The sequence below is a fragment of the Prunus dulcis genome, chromosome 3 (assembly GCF_902201215.1).
Source record: "Prunus dulcis chromosome 3, ALMONDv2, whole genome shotgun sequence".
In the NCBI taxonomy this organism is placed as follows: domain Eukaryota; kingdom Viridiplantae; phylum Streptophyta; class Magnoliopsida; order Rosales; family Rosaceae; genus Prunus; species Prunus dulcis.
Genome location: NC_047652.1, coordinates 12795868 through 12819768, shown reverse-complemented (window position 1 = coordinate 12819768; position 23901 = coordinate 12795868). Strand labels below are relative to the sequence as shown.

The window sequence follows — 23901 nt, the reverse complement described above, 5'->3', positions numbered from 1 at the left end:
TCAAATACAAAACACTTATAACTTATAGAATCCAAAAACCATTGTGGAAACAATTCACGGTGTTTCTAGGCAACTAAATGTGATGGATGTTCTCGCTTCATCATCTCTTTATGCTCATCTAAGTATGCCATTATCTCATCACAATTGTTCAGTACGAACCAATGCGCTACTTCCATGTCATTTCTAGAAAACGACTCCCCTCGTCCAGGATCTCCAAAGGGCCGGGCGCTTTGGGCAAAAACAGAAAGTTTTTCCTTTCTCATACCTCCGTCGTTATTACGCTGAGGACGATTGAAAGCCGTCTCCACATCTTTTAAATACATTCCACAGAAAGTAAGTGACTCATATTGAACCCAAGCCTCTATAATTGATCCTTCGGGCTTCGCCCTGTTGCGTACACTTTTTTTCAGCTCTCCGAGAAGCCTGTCAAAATAAAAAGATATGATACAAATTAGCAAGCCTGGGATAATGATGCATACACAAACGAAAAGGATTATATACCTTTCTATTGGATACATCCAACGATAGTTGACAGGACCAGCAAGCAATGCCTCTTCTGGCAAGTGAACCATCACGCGCATCATACTTGTGAAGAAAGCTGGAGGAAATATCATCTCAAACTTGCATAGGACTTGGACAATGTCATGGCGCAACTAAAACATGTCTGTCCTTCGCAATGTTTTTGCCGTCAGTTGGGAAAAAAATCTGGATAACAAGATGATTGGCTTCACCACATCTTCCGGCAGTAGGTGTCGAATACCCACAGGAAGTAGGCGTTGCATAAACACATGGCAGTCATGGCTCTTAAGTCCAGTAAATTTACCCCCATCGACATTCACGCAACGTGCGATATTAGAAGCATACCCATCGGAAAATTTGACAGACGATACAAACTTTAGAAACTCTTTTTTGTCATTCGGTTTCATAGAAAAGAATGCAAGATCCCTTCTAGCTTTATCACTGTCCCTATTCATCCATAAACCCCTTCGTATGCCCATTCTTTCCAAATCAAGACGAGCTTTGATTGTGTCCTTTGTCTTGCCCTCGATATCTAGAATCGTGCCCACCAATGTGTCAAATACATTTTTCTCAACATGCATCACATCTAGATTGTGCCTCAATTTCAGTTTCGACCAATATGGGAGCTCAAAAAACATAGGCTTGTGCGTCCAGTTCAAATGGGTAGAAGGTCTAGTCCGACTAACTGTTTTCCCGAACGGAGCAAAATCCAAACGTTTCAGCTGTTCCAAGATCTCATCACCGGACCATTCTCTAGGTCTGAGGCGACGCTCTGTGTTCCCGTCGATCTCTTTATCTTTTTTCCGCCACTCGTGGTCCCATGGCAACCATCTCCGATGACCAAGGTAACAAACTTTTCCCGCGTGCCAACCAGAAGTTACATCTTCCTTGCATACAGGACATGCCATATAACCCTTTGTGCTCCACCCAGAAACCATTGCATATGCCGGAAAATCATTCACAGTCCACATAACTGCTGCCCGCAAAGTGAACATCTTCCCAGTTGATTTATCGTACGTGCAAACACCGTTTGTCCATAAATCCTTCAGCTCATCAACCAGCGGCCTTAAGTACACATCAATTGACCTGCCAGGATCCTCAGTTATCAAAACAGTCATCATCATGTATTCTTTTTTCATGCATTTCCAAGGCAGCAAATTATATGGGAATGCGAAAATCGGCCAAGTGCTGTGGTGTTGGTTTAGAACCCCATACGGATTGAATCCGTCAGCGGCAAGTCCCAATCTAACATTTCGGGGATCAGCAGCAAACTCGGGGAACGTTCGATCGAACTCTTTCCATGCCTCCCCATCTGCAGGATGCCGCATCACATCATCGCCTACCCGTTTTTCCTTATGCCATCTCATGTCTGTGGCAGTATGCGTCGACATATACAATCGCTGCAACCTAGGTTTAAGGGGCAGATAACGCATGACTTTTTGTGGTATCTTAGTCGTTCTATTCTGGGATGTCATTTTGAACCTCGACTCATTGCATATAGGGCATGTATCCAACGTTTCATGCTCAATTGTTTTTGCAAGCGTGGATTTTTTCATAACCCAACCCAAGACCATGCAACACCTTCTGTGCATGTTTATGGTCTTTCGGCAAACAATTGTCCGTCGGAAGCATTCTCTTGAAAAACCCCAAAAAGTAATCGAAACACAAGTTCGACATACGATACTTTATTTTTCCGTGCATTAGCTCCACAATGGCAATGAGAACGGAAAAGCTTTTGCACCCCGGGTATAACTCTTGGTTGGCATTTTTTAACAGTTTTTCATACTGTTCAAACTCCGCACTGTCTATTGGTGTAGGCACGTCATCTTCCCCTTCCCGATTGATGTTGGTCGATGCGAATGGAAAAGCATCCTGTATAATACCCATGACTTGATCATTAGGATCCACAATAGGTTCAACATTGTCCACTCTTGGGGCATTTGAAGACGAAGCATGGTCTACTTGTTCGCCGTGAAGATTCCAAATGCTATATGTTTCAATCATTCCATTCCTTACTAAATGAAATCCAACATTTTCAATTGTCTCCCACAACGTGTTGTTACACCTCCTACAAGGACAACGGATTCTAGTTGCACCCGGGTTGTGTCTACGTGCAAACTCAATAAAATCCTCGATTCCATCCAAGTATTCGTCTGCGCATCTATTCGGGTTCAGTATCCACCTTCTGCTCATAATTCCTGAAACCACAATCACGACACAACAATCACAACAACTTCATACGAAGTTATAATGTCACCTTATGCCTCCGGTAAGGGCCCTATCCCATTCAGGAATGCATAGTCCTGTCACGTAACCTACGGCTACATGAGATTAGATTTCGACGTGGATTAATTTCGGCAGCATCTCGACACAGTTCTTGAAGTGGGCATAGGTATAAATACCTACGTACCACCCGAAGAACGTATCGAGATGACACCGAAATCTCCACAATCGAAACCTAATCCTGTAGCCGAAGATTATGTGACAACACTATGCATTACCAAACTGTCCAAGTAATGGGACAATTCAAGAATTAATTGGACCGCAGCCATGCCTTACGCATCCATGCACGAAATCCAACTAATCTCGAACGGGAAACTACGTGTTACTAAACATAAAATAAAAGTACGAAGTTAATTTCAATTAACTTCGTACATCACAACACATTGTGCTACGTCACGCACAATTTCACAACATTATAAACATATAACTTCACAAAAAAATTACAAACATAACAAACAAACTTTTACAATAACATACCTTCTCAATCGTTCTCCACTAATCACTAATCACAAATATCCCTAACGAGAACAAAATTAATAGTATTAGTACGAATTTACATTAATACATTTAAACTAACGACAAAAAATACATACCCAATGAACGTCCTGAATTCACAGCAGAGCAGCGGCAGGGGGAGTGAGAGAGAGGCAGAATGCAATTTCTGCATTCTGCCTCTGCAATGGCAGATACTAATATGAAGAAGAAGGACTTTGCGCGACGAATCACTGAATTCGTCGCGCAAAATGCCGTCGCAAAAGGGCACTTTTTCGTCGCACAAAACAACATTTCCGTCGCGCAAATACGTGCCGTCATCTGCTTTTTTGCGCGACGAAAAATATTATCCGTCGCACAAACTTTCGTCGCGCAAATTATATTTTTCGTCACGCAAGATTTAAATTCCGTCGCGCAAATTGTTAAATTCGTCGCGCAAGATCGCACCGGCATTAAACTTTTCGCGACGAAGATAAATCCGTCGCGCAAAAAAAATATATCCACCCTTCATTTTGGCGCCACAAATAAGTATCCCTCGTTTTCTTACGCGACGGTACATTTTTTCGTCGCGCTAAGTTGTCTTTTGAGACGAAAACTCTCGTCGCGCAAGTTTTTTTACAGCCAAAAAAAAGGAGCCAATTTTCTGTCCATCTTTACGCGACGAATGTTTATAATTGTCGCGCAATATTGTCATGCGCGACGATTTTTGTCGTCGCGCAAGATTTTGGCACCAACAAAATAAACCGGGTTTTTATCCATTACCTTTGCGCGACGAAATGAATTTAGGTCGCGCATAGATTGTTTGAGCGACGAATCTGTTTGTCGCGCCAGTTTTCTGTTGTTTGCGCGACGGAATTTTTTTTTCGTCGCAATAGTATTTTTTGCGCGACGAAATATTGTTCGTTGCGCAAACTTTCGTCGCGCAAATACTAAATCGTACTAGTGCATCTAACCATCTAGATGTGCAATTTTATCTCAAAAAGCCTTAATATGGAATTTTCCGATATGAGACAATTGTATTTGATCAACAATTCCTAACAAGTGGTTTGCATTGTAAGTAGAGATCTTATGTGGGTTATGGTAGAAATAGTAACACTAACACACTCAAAATGTAATTAGCATTCATGAGATAGGCCCCTGTCCTTCTGTGTAAGTGCAAACAGAACCCGATATCTGATATTTTTGGACTGTTTTTGTGTTTTCAATATTGTAATATTAGCAACTTCTCTCTAATTTCATATATTGATACTTAACTTTTACATTCGTCTTCATTTTATTTTTGACAAAGTTAGAGGAGGCGAACTCTCATACACGGGTATCATGGGGTTTGAACTAGGGACCACTTGGGAACAAATCGAAAGTCTGGGCCAATCCAACTAAGGCCATCTCCATCAGTGCATGACTAAACATAGCACGCCCATAAAATTTAGCTCACCATTTATAATTTTTTTAAAGAATAGTAATGGGCTATATTTTTACCGTCTCCAGCAACGCAGGACTCAATCATAGCATTCTCAATATTTTATTAATTTTTAGTATATTCTTTAAATATATTGATTAATTTAATTAAAGTACTACTTAGACCCTATTTAAAATACATTTTAGATGAGAGGGGACAATTTTTGTATGAAAAAAGAAGAAAGATAATATGTAAAGGATTAAAAAATTGTGGAAAATTATGTAGAAGGATGAAAAGAGTAAGTATAGTATCTAAAAGGAACAATGAAAAGAATGTCATAAATTAGATAAAATGATGAAAAGAATGTGAAAAATTATGTAGACATGAGGTTAGTATTTATATATAAAAAAATCTATGAATTTTTTAGAATTTTTTTTATAAAAGTATAAAATATATATATATAATAATAATAATGGCTAGCTGACGTCAGCAAACTTGAAATAGCCCATTCATGAATCAGGCCAAGTTTGGCCCAACACTTGGCCTCTTTGGCCTACTGAGTGGGTTTGGTCTAGTGACATGGCAGGTTTAGCCCACTGATATAAATGACTTTTGAGTGTGAAAGGGTTTAATTTATGGGTTTAACCCAGTGCTGGAGATGACTTAACACCCTCCGTTGGTGTACATTTACATTTATCAACGTGAAGGTTTATATACACAAACACAGCTACCAAAATCATTATAAACCTTTAATGTAGTTATAATACTTCTTTCAACCTCAATAATATGCCGTTAAAGCATGCATTACAAGACATTAACTAGTTATAATACTTTAGGGTTTAGGGTTTTTAGATCCCAAAGACCCAAATAAGAGATGAGGATGACCAAAAGGACAAAATTCACAACCTAATGAAGCTTAAGGAATATAAACAAGAAGACATTAGGGGGTTCTAGGAGCACTCTCAATCTTAGGCTTTATTTGGGGATCTAAAAATTGGCGTTTGGAGCCTTATTTAGAGCTTCGATAGAATATTTTGAACTTTAAACATATCTTTTCCACAATGGGGGGCTCAATTTTTTTTTTTTTATGTTTAATTTTTTTTTTTTCCAGTTACCTTAATTTTTTTTTTAATGTATGTATATGTTATGTTAGTTTTTGTCTTCTTTTTTTTTGTTGTTGAGAAATTCTATGATTGCATTCATAATTCAGCTAAAAAAGTCACTAGCCACAAAAAGGCCATTATAATAATGGAGCGGTCTAATATCAAAATTAAGAAAATCAGGTATGTCTCCACTAACGATCAAGCAAGATCGAAGAAACTCTGGTATAGGCATCCCAACTAAAATTGCAAACTTTGAATAATAAAAAAGAGATCAAGCTTGAAAAAACCAAGCCATAACAATACAAATAAAACTCACACCAAGGAGAGATGAAAAGCTATCACAAAAGAGAGATGAAAAACTCTCACAAAAGGAGAGGTAAAAACTACACAGAGAACCCAAAGAGTCTCTGCAACAAAAGGAGAGGTAAAAACTACACAGAGAACCCAAAGAGTCTCTACAACTTATTCCAAACATAAAGAAATTGCAAAAAAAATTGTGGTGGAGATTCGACGCCGAAATGCAGGTGAAAATCATAACAAAACTAAGACAAATAGGGAAAACCCTTTGTCTCTGAAAATGGGGGAAGAGGTGAAAGGAGGAAGAGAGGAAGAGAAAAGGGGAGAGGGGGGAAGAACAATGGCTTCCTCCCCCCTCAAAGTGGAAAAGGCTCTAAGAGTGTTTTTTGAGAGAAAGGGAGCTAAGTTTCCCGGACAATAATCATGGAGTTTATGTTAGTTTTTGTCTAATTAAAATTAAAATTAGACAAGATTCTGAAAACTACATTTGTTATATAATAATGGAGGTAGATGGAGCTAGGTCATATTCTTTATGACTTTGGATACCAATGTCATATACATTTTTCAGATAATAATGGAGGTAGCTGGAGCTGGGTCTTCTTCTTTATGGCTTTGGATCCATATCTCATTTACATTTGTCAGATAATAATAAAGGTAGTTGGAGCTGGGTCTTCTTCTTTATGGCTTTGGATCCATATTTCATGTACATTTATCAGATAATAATGAAAGTAGCTAGAGCTGCCATGTTCATTATGGCTTTGGATCTCTATCTTATTTGATAAGATTACAACGCACATTGTATTGTCCCTATACATAAGTTTGAATTTGAGATTTAAATTTGAGATTTTAGTAGTATTATTTTTATTGTAAACTTTATGAAATTTTAGTACAGTGAAATAATGAGTTTTTATCAAAAATAGCCAAAATTTACTTCCTATTTTCATAAATATCAGTTTTTATAAAAACGTTCAAAAATAGCCAAAAACTCACTTAAATATACTCAAATACCCTCAAAATTAAAAACAAATAAAAAAAGGAATGAAGTCTGAATTCATGATTAGAATATAATTTATCAACACGACATTAAATGAGATAAACTACTGCAGATTTATAATAAATGAAAATCAGGAACATCAAAAACAGAAAACAAAAGTAGTCGAAACTCAACAACTTCTCTCTAGCACTATGAGCCTACGATACATGAGTATAAGAACGTATATCAATTAGCATTCGAGGTCATCAGAACACAAAGAACTTGGAAAGCAATCAATAATATATAATTAACAATTGTTTCATCAGAAAAATCCTGTGCAATAAAGTAACAAAGCAAGAGAATTATATTACTTGAAGAATTAAAGGAGAAGAAGAACGAAATAACCATACCATTCTCAAAGTTTAAAAAGAGAATTTTTTGGTACATCTTTTTCTTCTCCCAGTAATATAATTATCAATCTATTTTATTATAATTGAACTGAATTTCATTTATAGTTGGTGAATTGAATTTCTGATGATTGAAAGCGGTATTTGGGAAGGGGAAGTTGAAGTGAGGTCCGGGAGGGTGGGGAAAGGGGATCGTGATGTGAGAGAGAGTCATTCCTCCCCTTTCTCCCCCTTTCAAACAACAAACCATTTCTCTCTCTCTCTCTCTCTGAACCACAATGTAGATGGTCTGAATAGATTTTAACTTTTAGATGCAAATTGTTTTTAACTTTGAGGGTATTTAAATCTTTTTAAGTGGGTTTTTTGCTATATTTGAAAGTTTTTATAAAAATAAGGGGTAAATTTTGGCTATTTTTGATAAAAACTCTGAAATAATAGTGACTGTCTCACAAACTGTTATTACAGAGCACTAACAATGAGTGAAAGAGATTTATTTTTACACTATTAACATGTGTATGTGTTATAAATGTTAATATAACATGATTCACATATATTTTGTTGAATATAGAGAGTCATTTTTATATACTTGCTATTTTTTAATTTTTTTATATTGAGAATGACAAAAATGCCCCTATGGGTTTGATTATTTTTCTTACCAAATAAAATATTTTTATGTTCCATATGTCCATAAAACATATTTGTCATCTATTTGTGAATGTATAATTTCATTCATACATATATTATTTTTGTGTAAAATTACCAAAATGCCCTTTCAAGCTTTATTAAAAGAAATAAAAAAGCATCTTTGTATTAGCCAAAATTCAATGAAAGTATCTACTGCAATGACTTACCCTAATTAAACAAATGAAACACAATCGCTAACCATCAACTCACCCAATCTTTGTCCCCTAACTAATCCTCAGGAAAACCAGACCTAGCAAGATTGGCTTGCATAAATTTAAAAACATAAAATAAAATTTTATCGTTGGTCACTTTAAACCCTTTGTTTTGCTCAAATCCCAACTGTTGGATTACCGATGTTAAAAAGGTAAGCGGTAGGATGGGCAAATTGAAAATCCCCGCGTGCGCTGGGCGAGTGGAACACGGAGCTAGGTTGAGCTCACTTGCGCTTCGACTTTCTCATGTGGGAATTTTTAATTTTTAATTTTTAATTTCTATATATTAGAGCTCCATAGTGGTTGAGTCCACTTTAAAGCCCCTTTTGGAGATGCTCTAATCAAGGGCGGGCCACATACAGGCCTGCAGGGCGATGGACCTCCAAAGTTCTATGAAAAAGCCACTAACTCTTAAACAAATGTGGGAGCTAAATATTATCTAAAAGATATTACAACTCTACAAGCAATTATCACCCTTTCAAGTCAGTTTAATCGACCTTATTTTATGTTTAATATGTTATATTTAATTGTTATACAGCTTTAATTTTAATTCAATTTCTTTCTTCTTCTTTTATTGTTCTCCGACAATCACAAACCCAAAAAAAAAAAAAAAACCCAAGTGCCAATATTGGGTGCTTTTATTTTATGCGTAGCTCAAGTGCACACGGCTTCTTGGCACACGTGTATTGTGCACATTGCAAATGGATGTTCTAGAACAAACATGTTAGGGTTATAACTGGAATGGCATTTTGGATAAAAGATGCGATTCCTAAACAAAGTTATTCTAGTTCTTTTTGCCGAAGAAGTTTCTGAAAGGTATGGCAAAGAAGTGTCACACTTGATGCATTGATCTACCAGTTAACCAAGGCCCCCCCAACTGGAGCATGGCCGTCATTGAGGGAACTGATACGCCCTCACATCAAACCCAAAGAGCAAACTACTCGAAAAAGTTTGGATCAGCCATAGATGCCCGCAGCCTCAGTATGAAACTAATATCTAGAATGATGGACAAAGCAGACAGCAGAATGCAAGATTTTCAAAAGGCAAGGAGAGGACCCACAGTATTGAACTTAAGATTTTGAGGACAAGATACATTCTCCAATTCACCAGAGGCATATTTTCTCCCCTCAAAATATTATTCTAATGCCTAGTCAACAAATTGAACAGTTCCTTCCATAATATACAAGGGAATGACAGAATAAAACTGTCTAAGGTTGAAATCCGAGTCACAGAGAACGAGAGAGACCTCCAGCCCAAATCCCGTTGTATATTGTTCCAAGCACAGATATAAGACAGAATCACAAGTGAGTGGTGTGAGCGCAAAAAGATTTACAAGCTTCCATCTTTTTCGTACTACAAATGCCTTTTGCTTCTGCTAAGTTCTAATATTTGTCAATTGGGCTCCAATGTCCAGCTTTCTGGACCTCAGACTTACTCCCATAACCATCCTTCAATCAAGGAAAGTTTATAACATTTGTCCTCCCACTTGATTGAACATATATGATACCTGGAATGACCAAGAGGCAACCAAACCTGCAAGAATTTATATTTATTCAAAAATCAACAACCGAAGCTCAGATGAGCACAGAACACACACAAACAACTGAACAAGGGCAGACAATAAAGAAAAGTGGGGATCTTAAGAAAACCTAATTTCAGAAAAGTTGCAATAAGTATTATTATCACTATTTACTATGAAATGTCAGATCCAACTCATAGAGACTTATCAGTTTCATTAGCAATACTGTTAGACTGAAAATGAATGAAGTGTCTTAATTGTCAGTTATACGTCAGTGCATCTTGAAGGTATGTTCAATTGACTGGCATGGAGAAAATAAATTACCATTTTCCAGTACTCTCTCTGAAGGAGGAAAACCACTATATGTCCAAATCATCATCAGGATCCTCATCAGAATCTGGCATCTCATCGTCTGAATCACGAAAATATATTATTTCACCCTTGCTAGAGTCATCATTAATTTTTGAATTCCCAGTTGAAACAGGTGCTGCCTCATTTTTGCTATCCATCAGAGATTTTCGACCATCATAAATTTCTACAGGTTTACCATTTCCTGCAAGAAAAAGTCAAAAAGTTTGTTTTTGGAGCATCACAATCATGCAGATAAAAGGGAAGAGATCAAATAATGTAACATTTTTTTTTTTTAATATAAGGTATAAGACCAAACCACTTATATCCATCCATGTTTCCATACCTTGGTGTTCAAATGGAAGTACAACTTTGGCCCTATCATTTCGCTCTTTCTCTGACAGTTGTAGATTGAATTGCACCTGTAGAGAAGAACAGTTTTTAAAATAAAAATAAAACTCATACAGAGAGTTTAGACAACTTTATTATCTGTGTGCACAATAAAACTTATTCACTAGTGTACATTTGTTTATGTCCATGTGTCTGCATAACATCTAGTTATATGTGTTACGTGGAAGTCATTAATGATTCAGTAATCATCCATGTATCAGAATAGACGCAGTCAGCAATTTAGAATATCACCATGTAATAAAACTGAAAAGAATCAAATAAAAGAAAGGCTTAATTCCAAATAAGAAAGTGTGTTCTCCTGGATAATTTCAGTTTAAGATAAGGTTAAACAGGTGACCTTTGGCAAAAGGCCTTGATTGACTTGATTGACTAATCCATCTTCAGATGAAGGGGATGTGAAGTCGATGCCTGACTGCCCAATGTGAATCTCTTCAAACTGATTACAAGTTTCAGGGACATGTATTAGTTTACCAACTTTCCAGATCAGTAAAAGAATTTCACAGAGAGAGAGAGAGAGAGAGAGAGAGAGAGAGAGAGAGAGAGAGATCACCATCACTCGTACACGTCCATTTCTACGTTTGCATCGGACATGAAATTTCCCTTTCGTAAAATTCCGTTCAACTAAAGAAAGATTCTCTGAGTTACCTCTATGTCGATTTGCAAATGGGATTAGTGGTTCTATGCTGGCCACCATAGAGGACATATATTCAATAACAGCAGTGACCTTTTCTTCACAAAGATCCGCATGAAGAAACCAAAAGATACTTGAAATTTGATCTACAACCATAAGATAAAAGTGAATTTGCAGCCTCCAAAAGTTGAATATGTGCAATAAGTAAACCATACACTTCATTAACTTCCAAAATGAGGCATGCGCAATTTTACATTGAATTGCCAAAAGTATATATTACATCATCCAAAAGGTTTATATTATACGCTTTTTAGGATAGCAGCTGAAAGCTCAGGGCAAAAGAGATTAAGTGTGCACTAAACTTATTGAAATAGAAAATGACTAGAAAACATATATATTGAAAGCCTAGACGAAAACAATCAATTTTTATTGGAAAAAGATTGAGGAGCTAGTAAAGTTTATATACCACAGCAACGAAGGTTGCTCAAAAGGCCAGCAACTGATGACAAAGATGCATGTCTTAACATTTCATTTACCTGAAAAATTTGAAAAGAAATCAGCAAAAAAGAAATGAGTGAGAGAGGAAGGGAGGGAGAGATAGAGAAACACCAGAAGTAACCATAAGCGGAATTTCCAAAGGTGGGCAAAAACAAACATATCCTCACAGGACCTACTTTCCAACATAGACATTAAGCAAAACAAAAAGCAAAAAATCTCCTTATCCACTTGAGAAATAGTCAGTATGAATAAACTTTAGGGCATTAGCAGGCTTTTACTCATGCAAATGGAACAATGTGCTGATGCACATCAGTTATATAAGGAAAGGGTTTTGTTTCCCAGTTCAGGGAAGTGTAGTTCAAGAGAGGAAACCATACATTACATCAATAATCATCCAACGTTTGTATGGTTGAGAGGTTGTAAGACTGGCTATTCTAAACTAAACACCTTTTTCAAATAAAATTGTGGACTTAAGCTGTATTCTTTGCCAAAAAAGGGAAAGAAGAAGGGAAAAGGAAAATGGGACTATGTAAGTGCATTAATCAACCCAAATCTGGTAGTAATGTAAATTAAAAATTTATAATAACTTCTTATCATCAACAACAAGAAGAGGAAAACAGGTATTGAACTATCACAAATCATTAAATCAAATTGTTCATGATTTTTATATGTAAAAAGAATATTGTAAGACAAATTTCTTCATAGCATGCAATATACAAACAAATATAACAACATAAAACAAAAAATATTCTTTTTTTCCGTTTTTGTAATATTTGAACCTTAAACAAATTCGAACAATTTGAGATGATTGCAGTTCCCATTTTTAGCTTATCACTAAAAGAATTACTATACTTAGTTTTTCAGACTAAGTTCAAATACTCTCACAGTAAAACTATGGAACATCCATACCATGCTAAGATGAAACCCAGTGTCCTGTCAGGTATTTTTTAAACATTAAGCATGCTTCGTGAAGACATCTTATGGATAAGAACCGAGAGCAGTGCATCAAGAAGGCACCTCCTCAGTAAACTGAAGGCATTCAAAAGAAATTGTGGTTAGCCATTTCAAAAAATGGCCCCAATAAAAGCAGCTCGCATATTCAATAATTTTCTAGTAAAACAACAAACATACTAAGTTCCATATGGTGTTTAATCTCTAAGGCTGAACCGAGCACACCATCGAAATTTGTGCTGAAATATTTGTTGAAAGTTGAAACCCAGAAGGAAGTTTCTAAGCCCCAAACATAGACAGGATTCTTAGAGAGTTACAATGCAAATTTCTTGTCTCTGGAAAGTCCTTTAACTCAATAGGAAGTTTCCAAACATCACACACAAACAAATCAAACTACAGTATAAAATTACAGTACAGCCTTGCCACACTGCACCAGCAGGCAAACTTAAACCTTCTTTCAACCTCAACACTAAGTCTCATAAGGTGTTCAATCTTTATGGCTGAGCTGAACGCACCATCAAAATTTCTGCTGAAATTTTTGTTGAAACCTTGAAGGAAGTTTCCAAGCCCCAACCATAGACAGGACACTAAAAGAGTTACAATGCAAATTTCTTGTCTCTGGCAAGTGTTTTAACTCAATAGAAAGTTTCTACACATCACACACAAACAAATCAAACTATAGCAGATATCACAGTACAGTCTTGCCACACTGCACCAGCAGGAAAACTTAAACCTACCTTCAACCTCAAAGTACTAGCACTGACCCTGGAATATTTCGAATATCATATATATACAATCACAGGATGCATAATTACCGAGTCTATTGCAACACTGAAACGAACTTTCCCTTGTCCAACCAATCCTGCGAGCATAAGAAATCCACAATTACAATAATACTAGAATTATGTGAATGCTTACATGGTCAAACAGGCATCTTACTACAAAAACAAAATCAGCCAATGCATGTAAGTCAGTACAAGTAGAACCAAGAATACCTTCTCCAAGTGAAATAACTGAAGAGAACAACTTGTCCACATCCTTCACATTCCTGCAAGTACTAGCTATGTTGGAAGCTTCATGAGAGAGATTTTTAGCACTTCCACACTCCATGAGCCTCTCTCTCCAACCAAGAGGATCCGTGTAACAATCCAAAATCCGAATCCTGTAATGCTAGTTCAGTCCAGAGGTCCCCATGAATTATATACATTATCTATGTGTGTTTATTCATTGTGTAACGTGTATTACTTTCAGCTTAAAGCAATGCCAAATTTCTCAAGCAGGCATATTGGCACAACAAATGAATGCTTAGTTCCGGTTTCTCAGATTAAAACAATAAAACCAATGTTTGGTCACGTTTTGTAGAGCAAAAATCTTTTTTATTTATTTTTAATTCCCTTACTTTCTGATTTTTTTTTTTCTTTTCCAATTTTCTCAATAACCAAACAGAGTGGAAAGCACGGAAATTTAAAAGAAGGCTATCGTTACCACTGCTGAGAAGAAGAAATATCCAGTCCTCTCCTCTTCAACAAGTCTACATAATATGACGGACTCCGAGAAAACGCGACGAGCACCAGAGCTCTACAAATTAAATCAATAGCAAAGAGAATTTTATTAAAATAATCTACAAACAGAGAATTACACATTTTAATCTACGAAATGGAGTTGTTTCGGGAGAGGCAAACTGACCGCGACTGAGATTTTTTGGCTGAAATGTTGGTGGAGAGCTGGGAGAGAACGTGGCAGAAGGCGTCGAAGCCGAGAGGTGTTGGTATAGAGTCCTTGATTGTGAGAGCGGGTGCATGCTCTCCCTCCAACGCACCGTCTCGAAGGGCTCTGCAAACCCATTCCGCCATTGATGCTGGGTACTTGGAGTTCGAGTTCTGCGTAGGAGTATCTAAGCCCTAATCTGCTTTTCAATTAAACGTAATTTTTACTTTAATGCTTTAAAAAAGAACGGTTTTTATCAGGAATGATCCTTAAATTTTTCAAAATTCTTCATTTCTGTCCTTAAATTTTCAAATTACCCTTTCAAATAAATCAATTTGGTCTTTTGATCCACACGTCAGTTTGCAATTTGCTATATGATTTGCTTGATGGAACCTAGATGTGAAATCCTAATTGAATAGTATATCACATTATTGGGCAAAAACGTGGGTTATAGGGCTAAAATGAGTTATATTTTGATTATAATATATCTATAAAGTTGGTAACGCGATGACACGTAATTAATTTTAACGAAAGTTTAGGTCAATTGTTTTATTAGTCCCTGAATTTTGACCATTAAGTACTTCAATTTTCAAAATGGTTCCTGTGATCCTTTAACTTTAGTTTCGTTTAGACAAATAGTCATGTCGTCAATTTTGTTAACTTTTTCTGTTAAATGCATAGGCAAAATGGTATTTTTATATTAAACCTAAAAAAATGAATAAAAAATTATATCTTTAAAATAACAATAAAAGAAAATCTAATAAAAAAACCAACCAAAAAAAAAAAATTGGGGATAGTAGAAATCACGATAGAGGGGGAGAGAGAGAGAGAGAGAGAGAGTTTTGTTCGCGCTAAAACTAAAACTAAACAGATAGAGATAAGACTAACTTACAGGTGATGTGGATGGTTTGGACCCGAGGAGCCTTCGGTCCATGGCGTTCTTTCTCGAGGCGCGATGCTGGATTCAGCCCGAGGAGAGAAACAGTACCGGCCGAAGATCCTCCGATGCCAAAGTTAGTGACTAAGAGCAATTCTATTGATAGTGAAAGCACAAGCCAAGTAAATAGTCTTACCTTTTAGCTTGGCCAAGGGGCTTTATTTATAGAGGGTGTTGGGTGATCACTTAATACTTAGTTTCGATGTGGGACTTATGGGAGAGTCTTCGACGGTCGACACGTGCCCTGATAGGCTCTGGCAGGAGTTCCGAGCTTTATCTATCAGAATCGGCCGAATGTGTTGACTGGTCGTTCGGCATCATGTGCCGAAGATTGGTGCAAGTGAGTCGGCCGTTAGCACTTATCGACTTGATGATCATGTATGAATTGGTGGTGTATGCCGATTGACCATTCGGCGTGGCTTACCGAGTTGGTCTTAGCCTCGTTCATCTTCCAGGTGTCATGATGTGAGTGGGGGGTCAGATATTGTACAAACAAGTTTAATTTTTATTTTTTAGTTTTTTTAATTTTTTATTCATATTTTTATCAATTTTAATACAAAAATGTCATTTTTCTCCCGCATTTAATAGAAAAGTTAACAAAATTGACGGTAAGACCATTTGTCCTAACGAAACTTAAGTTAAAGGACCATGAGAACCATTTTGCAAATTGTGCCTAAATTCAAGGACTGATAAAACGATTAACCCCAAAAGTTTTGTATGAATGTGACATCAAGAACCAAATTGTTGTCTAGACCAAAAGATTACATTTATTAATTTGAGAGTTTGAGGATTAAAATTAGGACTTACAACAAAAATGGATATTAAACTAATTTGTGAATTAAAACTCTTTTTAATTCTCGCCTTTATGATGACCTAATTACGGTATATTTTCACAAAGTCATGAGTGATACCTAACAGTATGTCAAAGCTACTCAAACTAAAATAAGATGGATAGCATATTTAGTTATAATGACAATGCAATACAATCCTTTTTTTTTTTTTTTTTTTTTCCCAATAGTCCTTAATCACATTTATATGATAAGGAATTCATGTCAAATCCATAATGTAAATTTCTATGACTTATAGGATTCACTTGGGTGTGATTAGGAACATCTTTCTCAATCAAACTTAATTCTATGTCTAGAGATTCCTGAATCACATCTTAGATATTCTTTCTTTACTAAGAGATGCCTTATTGTACACTCACATGCCATCATGAGGTCAATCAAGGAACTTGACAATGTCTTAAGTCAAGTCTTGGATTGAGTTTGATTAGATGACAACATCTAACATCAACAACGTATCCACAAGGTAACCATAGTGCCTTAGGTCTAAGGATTGACATGTAGACTTTCATACTTCTTCTATTTATGGATTCTGTTGTACTCACTCTCCAGTAAGCACCTATATACTTATATTAGTGTCCCCACACGAATGACTTAAGACAAGTCATCCCCTTAATTGCAAAGATATAATACATGCCAGTTTTTTCAAATCATCAAACCCAATTAAATAATTCTATGACTAGGTACTGTTTATGGTGTGAAGGAAAGATCTTCTAAACCTAACTTCTCTAGATCACTCTCCTCATCTCCCAAGCCATGGGCTTGTCCTTTATGTATAACTATTAATGAAACTAGTACTGATTTTCAATAGTCTACATTAAGTACACCTGAATTTTCAAATTCTACCAAAGTATTTTATATTCCACCAAACTCTAGATTGAATACGCTCTTAGTGTTATGTGTGGTAAAGGAGTTTATGGATTTGTAACAGATTTCCCACATCTTTTCCAGCACAACTTGCCTGTCAAATTTTAGATTCTAAATTTTGTTTAACTTGAACCTGATAATGTCGATGTGCAATTGATTTTCTTTTCATGCGATTGTACTTTCTAACAGGCTTTTGCTTCTTATTTCTCTCAATTTAAAGGCAATTTATGTATTTTTGTCATATTGTGATTTAAGAAAATTTGAACCCTTAATCAATTAAGATATAGACTAAAAACTTTATCAAGCCAACTCCTCACTTGATGCACAACAACTATTTAGTTAGAAGTTAATTTCTTGACAGACAATCTTTTTTATTATTATTTATTTTAAGTGCCAATGATGATACACTTACGCAAATTTAGAGATAAATGAATTTGTGATTATTTCCCTTGATTTTGGAGGTGAAGAAACTTTTGAGCAATTACTATAAAGAAAATTTGTTTTCACACAACAACTGTGAATAGAAAACCTCTTCCAAATATTAACAATCAATATAACGTTTTATCACTGAAAAGGAAGAAAGAAGGCAAGAACATAGTGATTACAAACCGTTTAAGGTTGTCTCTTCGGAACCTATGGGAGCAAATATTTCTATCTCCAATCACGGCACACCACGTGGAAAAGAAGATTATGTCTTAAATTAATTAATTGAACTAGTTTATCCGACCAATTAATTAATTGGGATAAATATCTTAATTAATATGATATTATCTTTATTTAATAAGATAATATCATTAATTTATATACTATTCTAATAAAGAGAAGATAGTATCGTTAATTCAGATATTATCTTCAATAAAGAGAAGATAATATCATTAAATTAGATATTATCTTCAATAAAGAGATATAATCAAGTCCGACTTGATCCCTACGAATTTGGGTAGAGAATGAACTCATCATATTCTCTACGAAACCCTACCCCCGAGGCTCCTATAAATAGACGACCTTATTCATCATTCAAGGTACATTTAAACCTACTCCTAATACCCGAGAAAAATATCTGAAGCTCTCTCTCTCTCTCTCTCTCTCTCTCCACTCCCCATATTTTCTCCACACGGCTCCGTCCACCACACACGGCTCCGCCCGGCCCCGTTCACACCCTGCATATAACTCCGTACCCTTTGCTTAGCTATTGTTTTCCTACAAACACTAGAACTAACTTAGGCATCATAGGGCCTTTAGCCAGCACCCCACGGGTGTGGTCTATTTACTATAATCTATTTTACAGGAAACAAGGAAGAGAGATAAGGAAGATCGAAGGTTGAATGATATAGAAACGAATATTCTCCAATTAGATTATTTGCATAAACATTTGGTGATTTCATTGAGAGCACGAGTTATACCCAACGCGTGCTCAAGGAATCCGTTCCTCCTATTTTCCAATCCACTGAGGCCTTCCAAACAACCATGGTTTGAAGCAAGCATACAAGGAGCAAAATCGCCGCGATGGCTCAATCCGTGACGGCCCAAAGCCACTCCACCGCCTTTCGCCAATGCGAACCCGCAGCAAACCCCTAGTTGTCGCACCACAACAGCCACCCAGTGTGACTGGAACCACCGCGCCGACCTCTTCCGTCGTCGTACCATCTCAAGGTCTCGTGGGCGAATCTAGCCACCTTCATAGCACCGCCATTGAGCGTGGTGGAGCCTCCCATCAAGGTGGGCTCACTACCACCGCCGACTTTGGCCCAATTTTGGATCAGCTTCAAGCATTCCCTCCATTGCCTCTAAGCTCGACACACGCTCCTGCGTACACATCCAATGAAACTCGCTTGCAATTGGGCTCCACACATTTCTCTCCTCCCGATTTACGAAGTCAAGTAGACCTTAATCTGAAAGTTGACTAGTTAACTTAGAGAATGGATGACCAAAACAATTTGATACAGCAGCTTCTCAACCAAATAAACTTGGCTCAAAACCTTGGCCTTGGACAACAGAGCGAAGAGAGAAAGATGGACGAACACTTTGATAGGCAATTCGACGGGAACCAAGCAGGTTGAGCAAGAGTAAGCAGACAAAGAGATGCATAACAACGTGATCAGCTTGCTGACATGTCGCAAGCATCTGCAAGCCACACTCAGAGCAAATAAAGTCTCCTATCCAGATTAAATTTAAGGGCCAACATGCACGATAGGCTGGGCCAAGACCAGACATCCGTGCTTGCTTAGGTCTGTAGGGAAATGTTCATGAAAGACTAGGCTCCCAGAGACGTCAAACTAACAACCATCGCAATGAGAATCGTGAAGAAAGGCACTCCGCTGCCCGCTCGCAGAGAAATATTCACGAAAGGCTAGGCCCCAAGGAGGTCAACTTGATAACCCTCACAATGAGGACCGTGAAGAAAGGCGCTCCGCTGCTCACTCTCTAAGAACCAATTCTAGTCGCCAAGTTATAGAGAATCCCTCGCAAGCGCAGTCCACCAACACATCGCCTAGGCAGTGCAACCAAGAAGGTCGACTCTTGCAAACCAACGAGGAAGTTAATTAGTCTTGCCCAAATCGTAAAGGTCATCAACATGGCCAACCAGCCATGTATGCGGAAGATGTTGAGAAACTTATGAATAACCGACTTCGAGACTTAAAGATTGGCGGAAATTTCGAAGTTGCACTACGTGTTGAGGTAGACTGAGCAAACTCCTCACCTTTCACGGTCGAAATCAAGCAGGCTGCTTTCCCGAAACGATTTTACTTCAAAGGCGATTTCGATCTCAAAAGCCATCTGAAGCATTTCAAGAGCTTTATGATCCTCTACAAAGCCGAAGACGCACTAATATGCAAGGTGTTTGCAATGACTTTGCGGGGAGTAGCTCAGGACTGGTTCTATACCTTGCCATCAGGGTCGATCAGCAGCTTCAAGGAGCTTGCTTATGTCTTCACCAAAGAGTACACTTCTCATCGGACGATGAAGAAGAACCCTGACCACCTGTACAACCTGCACAAGAAGCCCGATGAATCCCTTCGAGATTACATCAAGAGATTCAAAGCAGAAAAGGCCAACATCGTAGGATGCAATAACCTAATCGCGTCCTCTGCATTCAAGAAAAGCCTTCCAGCAGAACACGACTTATACCGCTAGCTGACTATCACTCCCAGCCAGACTCTGGCAGAGGTCTTCTTGACCGCGGAACGCTAAGCGCTCTGGGATGACGATCGAATCGCCGCGAAAAAGTCCACTGAGCAGGAAGATCGGCCGACCAAGCGGGCAGACCAAAGAAATGGCAGACTTGGAAGCAGGGACAAAGACAAACGCAAGTCGCGTCCACAAGGAGAGACCACGACAAAAGAGAACTACACCAACTTCTCCATCCCTATACATCAAATTTTAGCCTAAGTGAAGGACAAACCTTGGGTAAAAAGACCGCCACCCTTGAAAGAAGATCCAGACAAGAGGGATACCAGAAAATATTGTGCATTTCATGCGATGCAAAGGCACAATATGAATAATTGCTTTGCGTAGAAAGCACACCTCGAAGAACTCGGGAGAGACGGTCACTGCATGGAGTTTATCGCAAAGTAGGCCATCCAGCAGATAGAGGATCACGACACCGCCAAGGAGCCACCTCAGAAGGTCATAAGGATTAACACAATTCTAGCTGACTCCAAGGAGTCCGGGCTGACCAGCAAAGAAAAGAAGAGGAAGATCAAACAGGCCACAGTGATCTCTCAAGTCTCCACTAGTTTCCCACTAGCAGAAGACGATCCCATGATCAACTTCTAAAAGAAAGATCTGATCGGCCTTGATCTACCACACAACGACGCCCTTGTCATCAGCATTCAAATCGCTCATGGCATGGTCGACCGAGGGTAGTGCAGCCAACATCCTATAATTGGCAGTTATCCAACATATGGGCTTAGAGACAAAGGTCAATAAATCAGTCAAGTCACTGACTGGCTTTAATGGGTAACAACGGTTACTGTGGGCACGATAGATCTCGATGTTTACTCTCCACCTGTAGTCAGCACGCAAAAGTTCATGGTTATTGATGAAATCTCGCCATACAATGGCATTCTAGGCAGACCATAGATCGGCAAGATCAACGCCATCACCTCCGCCACACATCATAAGATCCGCTACCCAATCTCTAAAGGCGATATCGGCCAGATCAACAATGATCAGGCAATGGCAAGGAAATGCTCAGTTAAATGCTGAAGAGAAGCAAGCAAACACAGGTCCTCCCTGTGAATCAGGCAGATCTAAAGGGAGTAGAACAATCAGAGAAGAAAACAGATCCTGTTCCTGAAGGCCGAGCAGACCAGAAAGGAAAGGGAATAGGCACTCCTCAATAGTAATTAAAGAATCAAGACCAAGTCGAGGGAATCCGTCCGTAGGTATTTCCTGAAGAAGGATGGAAGCCTAAAGAGAAAAGCGTGGATCGCCTCACGCCTAAGCGATGAGGAAAAGGTAGAGCGTGCGGCCTTCCTCCAGAACAACAAAGACGTATTTGCATGGTCATCATCCGACATGCTTGGTTTCGATCATAGATCATCTTTCATCGCCTACACGTCAACCCAGCTATCAAGCCTGTAGCGCAAAAGAGACGCAACTTCGCCCCCGAGAGGGTTGCCATCATTGAAGCCGAGATCGACAAGCTTCTAGCTGCCGGTTTTATTGAAGAAGTCTCCTACGCAGAATGGCTGGCGAACGCTGTTCTAGTAGCAAAGAAAGATAAAGGTCTGTGGAGAGTGTGCATCGACTCAACCGACCCCAACAAGGCATGCCCTAAATACAACTTTCCACTGCCTAGAATTGATCAGCTCGTCGATTCAACTTCCGGTAATCTACTACTAAGCTTCATAGACGCTTACTTCAGCTACAACCAAATCATGATGCATGAAGACGACAAGGCAAAGACCTCCTTCATCATCGAAAGAGATACATATTGCTACAAAGTCATGCCCTTTGGGCTGAAGAACGCTGGAACAACCTACCAAAGGCTGGTGAACAAAATTTTCAAGGAGCAAATCGGCAAAACTATGGAGGTCTACGTAGACGACATGCTAGTTAAAGCTCCCGAGTGAGCAGACCACAACAAGAACCTTGCCAAGGCATTCAGCCTACTTCAAAAATACAACATGAACTTAAACCCGAGCAAATGCACGTTTGGAGTCTCGTCCGGCCGATTCCTGGGATACTTAGTCACCCAAAGAGGAATCGAGGCACATCCAAATCAAATCAAGGCTATACTCAACATGAAGTCACCTGCCACAACAAAGGAGATACAAAGTCTAACGGATAGGGCGGCAGCACTCAACTGATTCCTTTCAAGATTTACCAACAAGTGCAGACCATACTTCAAAGCCTTGAAGAAAGGACACAAAGACAAGTAGGATGACGAGTGTGAAGTAGCTTTTCAAAACTTGAAAACCTACCTTATTTCACCTCCCTTACTCTCAAAACCGATACCAGGCAAAGACTTATACATCTACCTGGCGGTGTCCGACTCAGTTGTCAAGAGCTGGGGGCACAACATCCGGTATTCTATACTTCAAAAGCTCCTCGATGCAGCGACTCACTATCCAAAAATGGAGAAGCTCATTTTTTCACTTGTGGTTTCTGCGAGAAAACTAAGGCCCTGTTATCAAGCACACTGGATAATTGTCATGACAGTTCTTTTAAGATCGATCCTTCATGAAATGGGCTATGGAACTCAGTTAATACGACCTCCTTTACAGGCCAAAGACTGCTATAAAAGCCCAAGCTTTGGTAGATTTTGTTGTAAAGTTTACTGCGACAGTTGAAGAAGAGAAGATGACACAAAAAGCAAGGAAAAAGTAGACGACACCTCCCCCACCGATTCGAACCTACCTAACAACATGTGGGGCAGGCATGATCATAATCACCCCAGACGAAACTTTGTTAGAACAAGCTATCACACTAGGCTTTTTTGCTTCAAACAACGAGGCAGAATATGAGGCATTGCTTGCAGGATTACACCTAGCAAAAAAACTGTCGAGCAAGAGATTGGCCATCTACTGAGACTCCTAGCTGATCACGAATCAAGCCTCAGGCAATTACATAGCAAAGCATCCAAAAATGGTCCAGTACCTCGAATAAGTTCCACGGGCAGGGAACACTTATGCAGATGTGTTGGCGAGCCTAGGATCAACACTGGACACCTAGCTCAGACGCTCTATCCTGGTTGAACACCTTGACCGGCCAAGCATCGAAGAAATAGAGCCAATCGACTCAATGCAGATCGATGAAGACCCTAACTGGCAAGACCCCATCATCGACTACTTAGTGAATGAAAATCTGCCAATGGATAAGTCTAAAGCTAGAAATGTCCAGCAGAAAGTCGCGAGATATTATATGCAAGGAGACAAGCTCATTCGCAGATCATACTTCGGCCCTCATCTCACTTGCACAAAATACCCTCAAACACTTGAGGTCCTCTACAAAATTCACGACGGCCAGTGTGGCAACCACTCTGGGGGCAGGTCACTCGCCTAGAAGGCTCTAAACGTAGGCTATTTTTGGCCTACTATGCGCCTTGACTCCACTGAATATGTCAAAAGATGTGATCGCTGCCAATGTTACAAACCAATTCCTAATTTGCCTCCCGAGACCTACCATCCGCATAACAGTCTATGGCCTTTCATGCAATGGGCTATCAACTTAGTAGGCCCCATGTCAACGACACCTGCCAAGAAAGAAATGATGATCGTTGCCACTGAAAACTTTATTAAATGGATCAATGCCGAAGCTCTATCCTATATTGAAGAAGTCGATGTGGAACGATTTATCTGGAGAAACATCAT

General features: G+C 38.6%; 1 protein-coding gene across 2 annotated transcripts; it reads right to left on the bottom strand.

Annotated features, from left to right (window-relative positions):
• Positions 1 to 9433: 9433 nt before the first annotated feature.
• LOC117622977 (elongator complex protein 5) lies at positions 9434 to 14652 on the bottom strand. 2 transcript variants are annotated; one of them, XM_034353797.1, is made up of 10 exons: positions 14414 to 14652; positions 14213 to 14305; positions 13723 to 13897; positions 13543 to 13589; positions 11745 to 11814; positions 11198 to 11424; positions 10985 to 11083; positions 10583 to 10658; positions 10213 to 10441; positions 9434 to 9902 (listed from the first exon to the last, which is right to left on the bottom strand). In XM_034353797.1, exons 1-9 carry the CDS (start codon positions 14570 to 14572, stop codon positions 10248 to 10250), a joined length of 1140 nt encoding a protein of 379 aa, XP_034209688.1. In that variant the 5' UTR covers positions 14573 to 14652; the 3' UTR covers positions 9434 to 9902; positions 10213 to 10247. The 2 variants fall into 2 exon arrangements, with proteins under 2 accessions (XP_034209688.1, XP_034209687.1); XM_034353796.1 differs by having other exon boundaries at positions 13723 to 13889; positions 14414 to 14637.
• Between the last annotated feature and the right edge of the window lie 9249 nt (positions 14653 to 23901).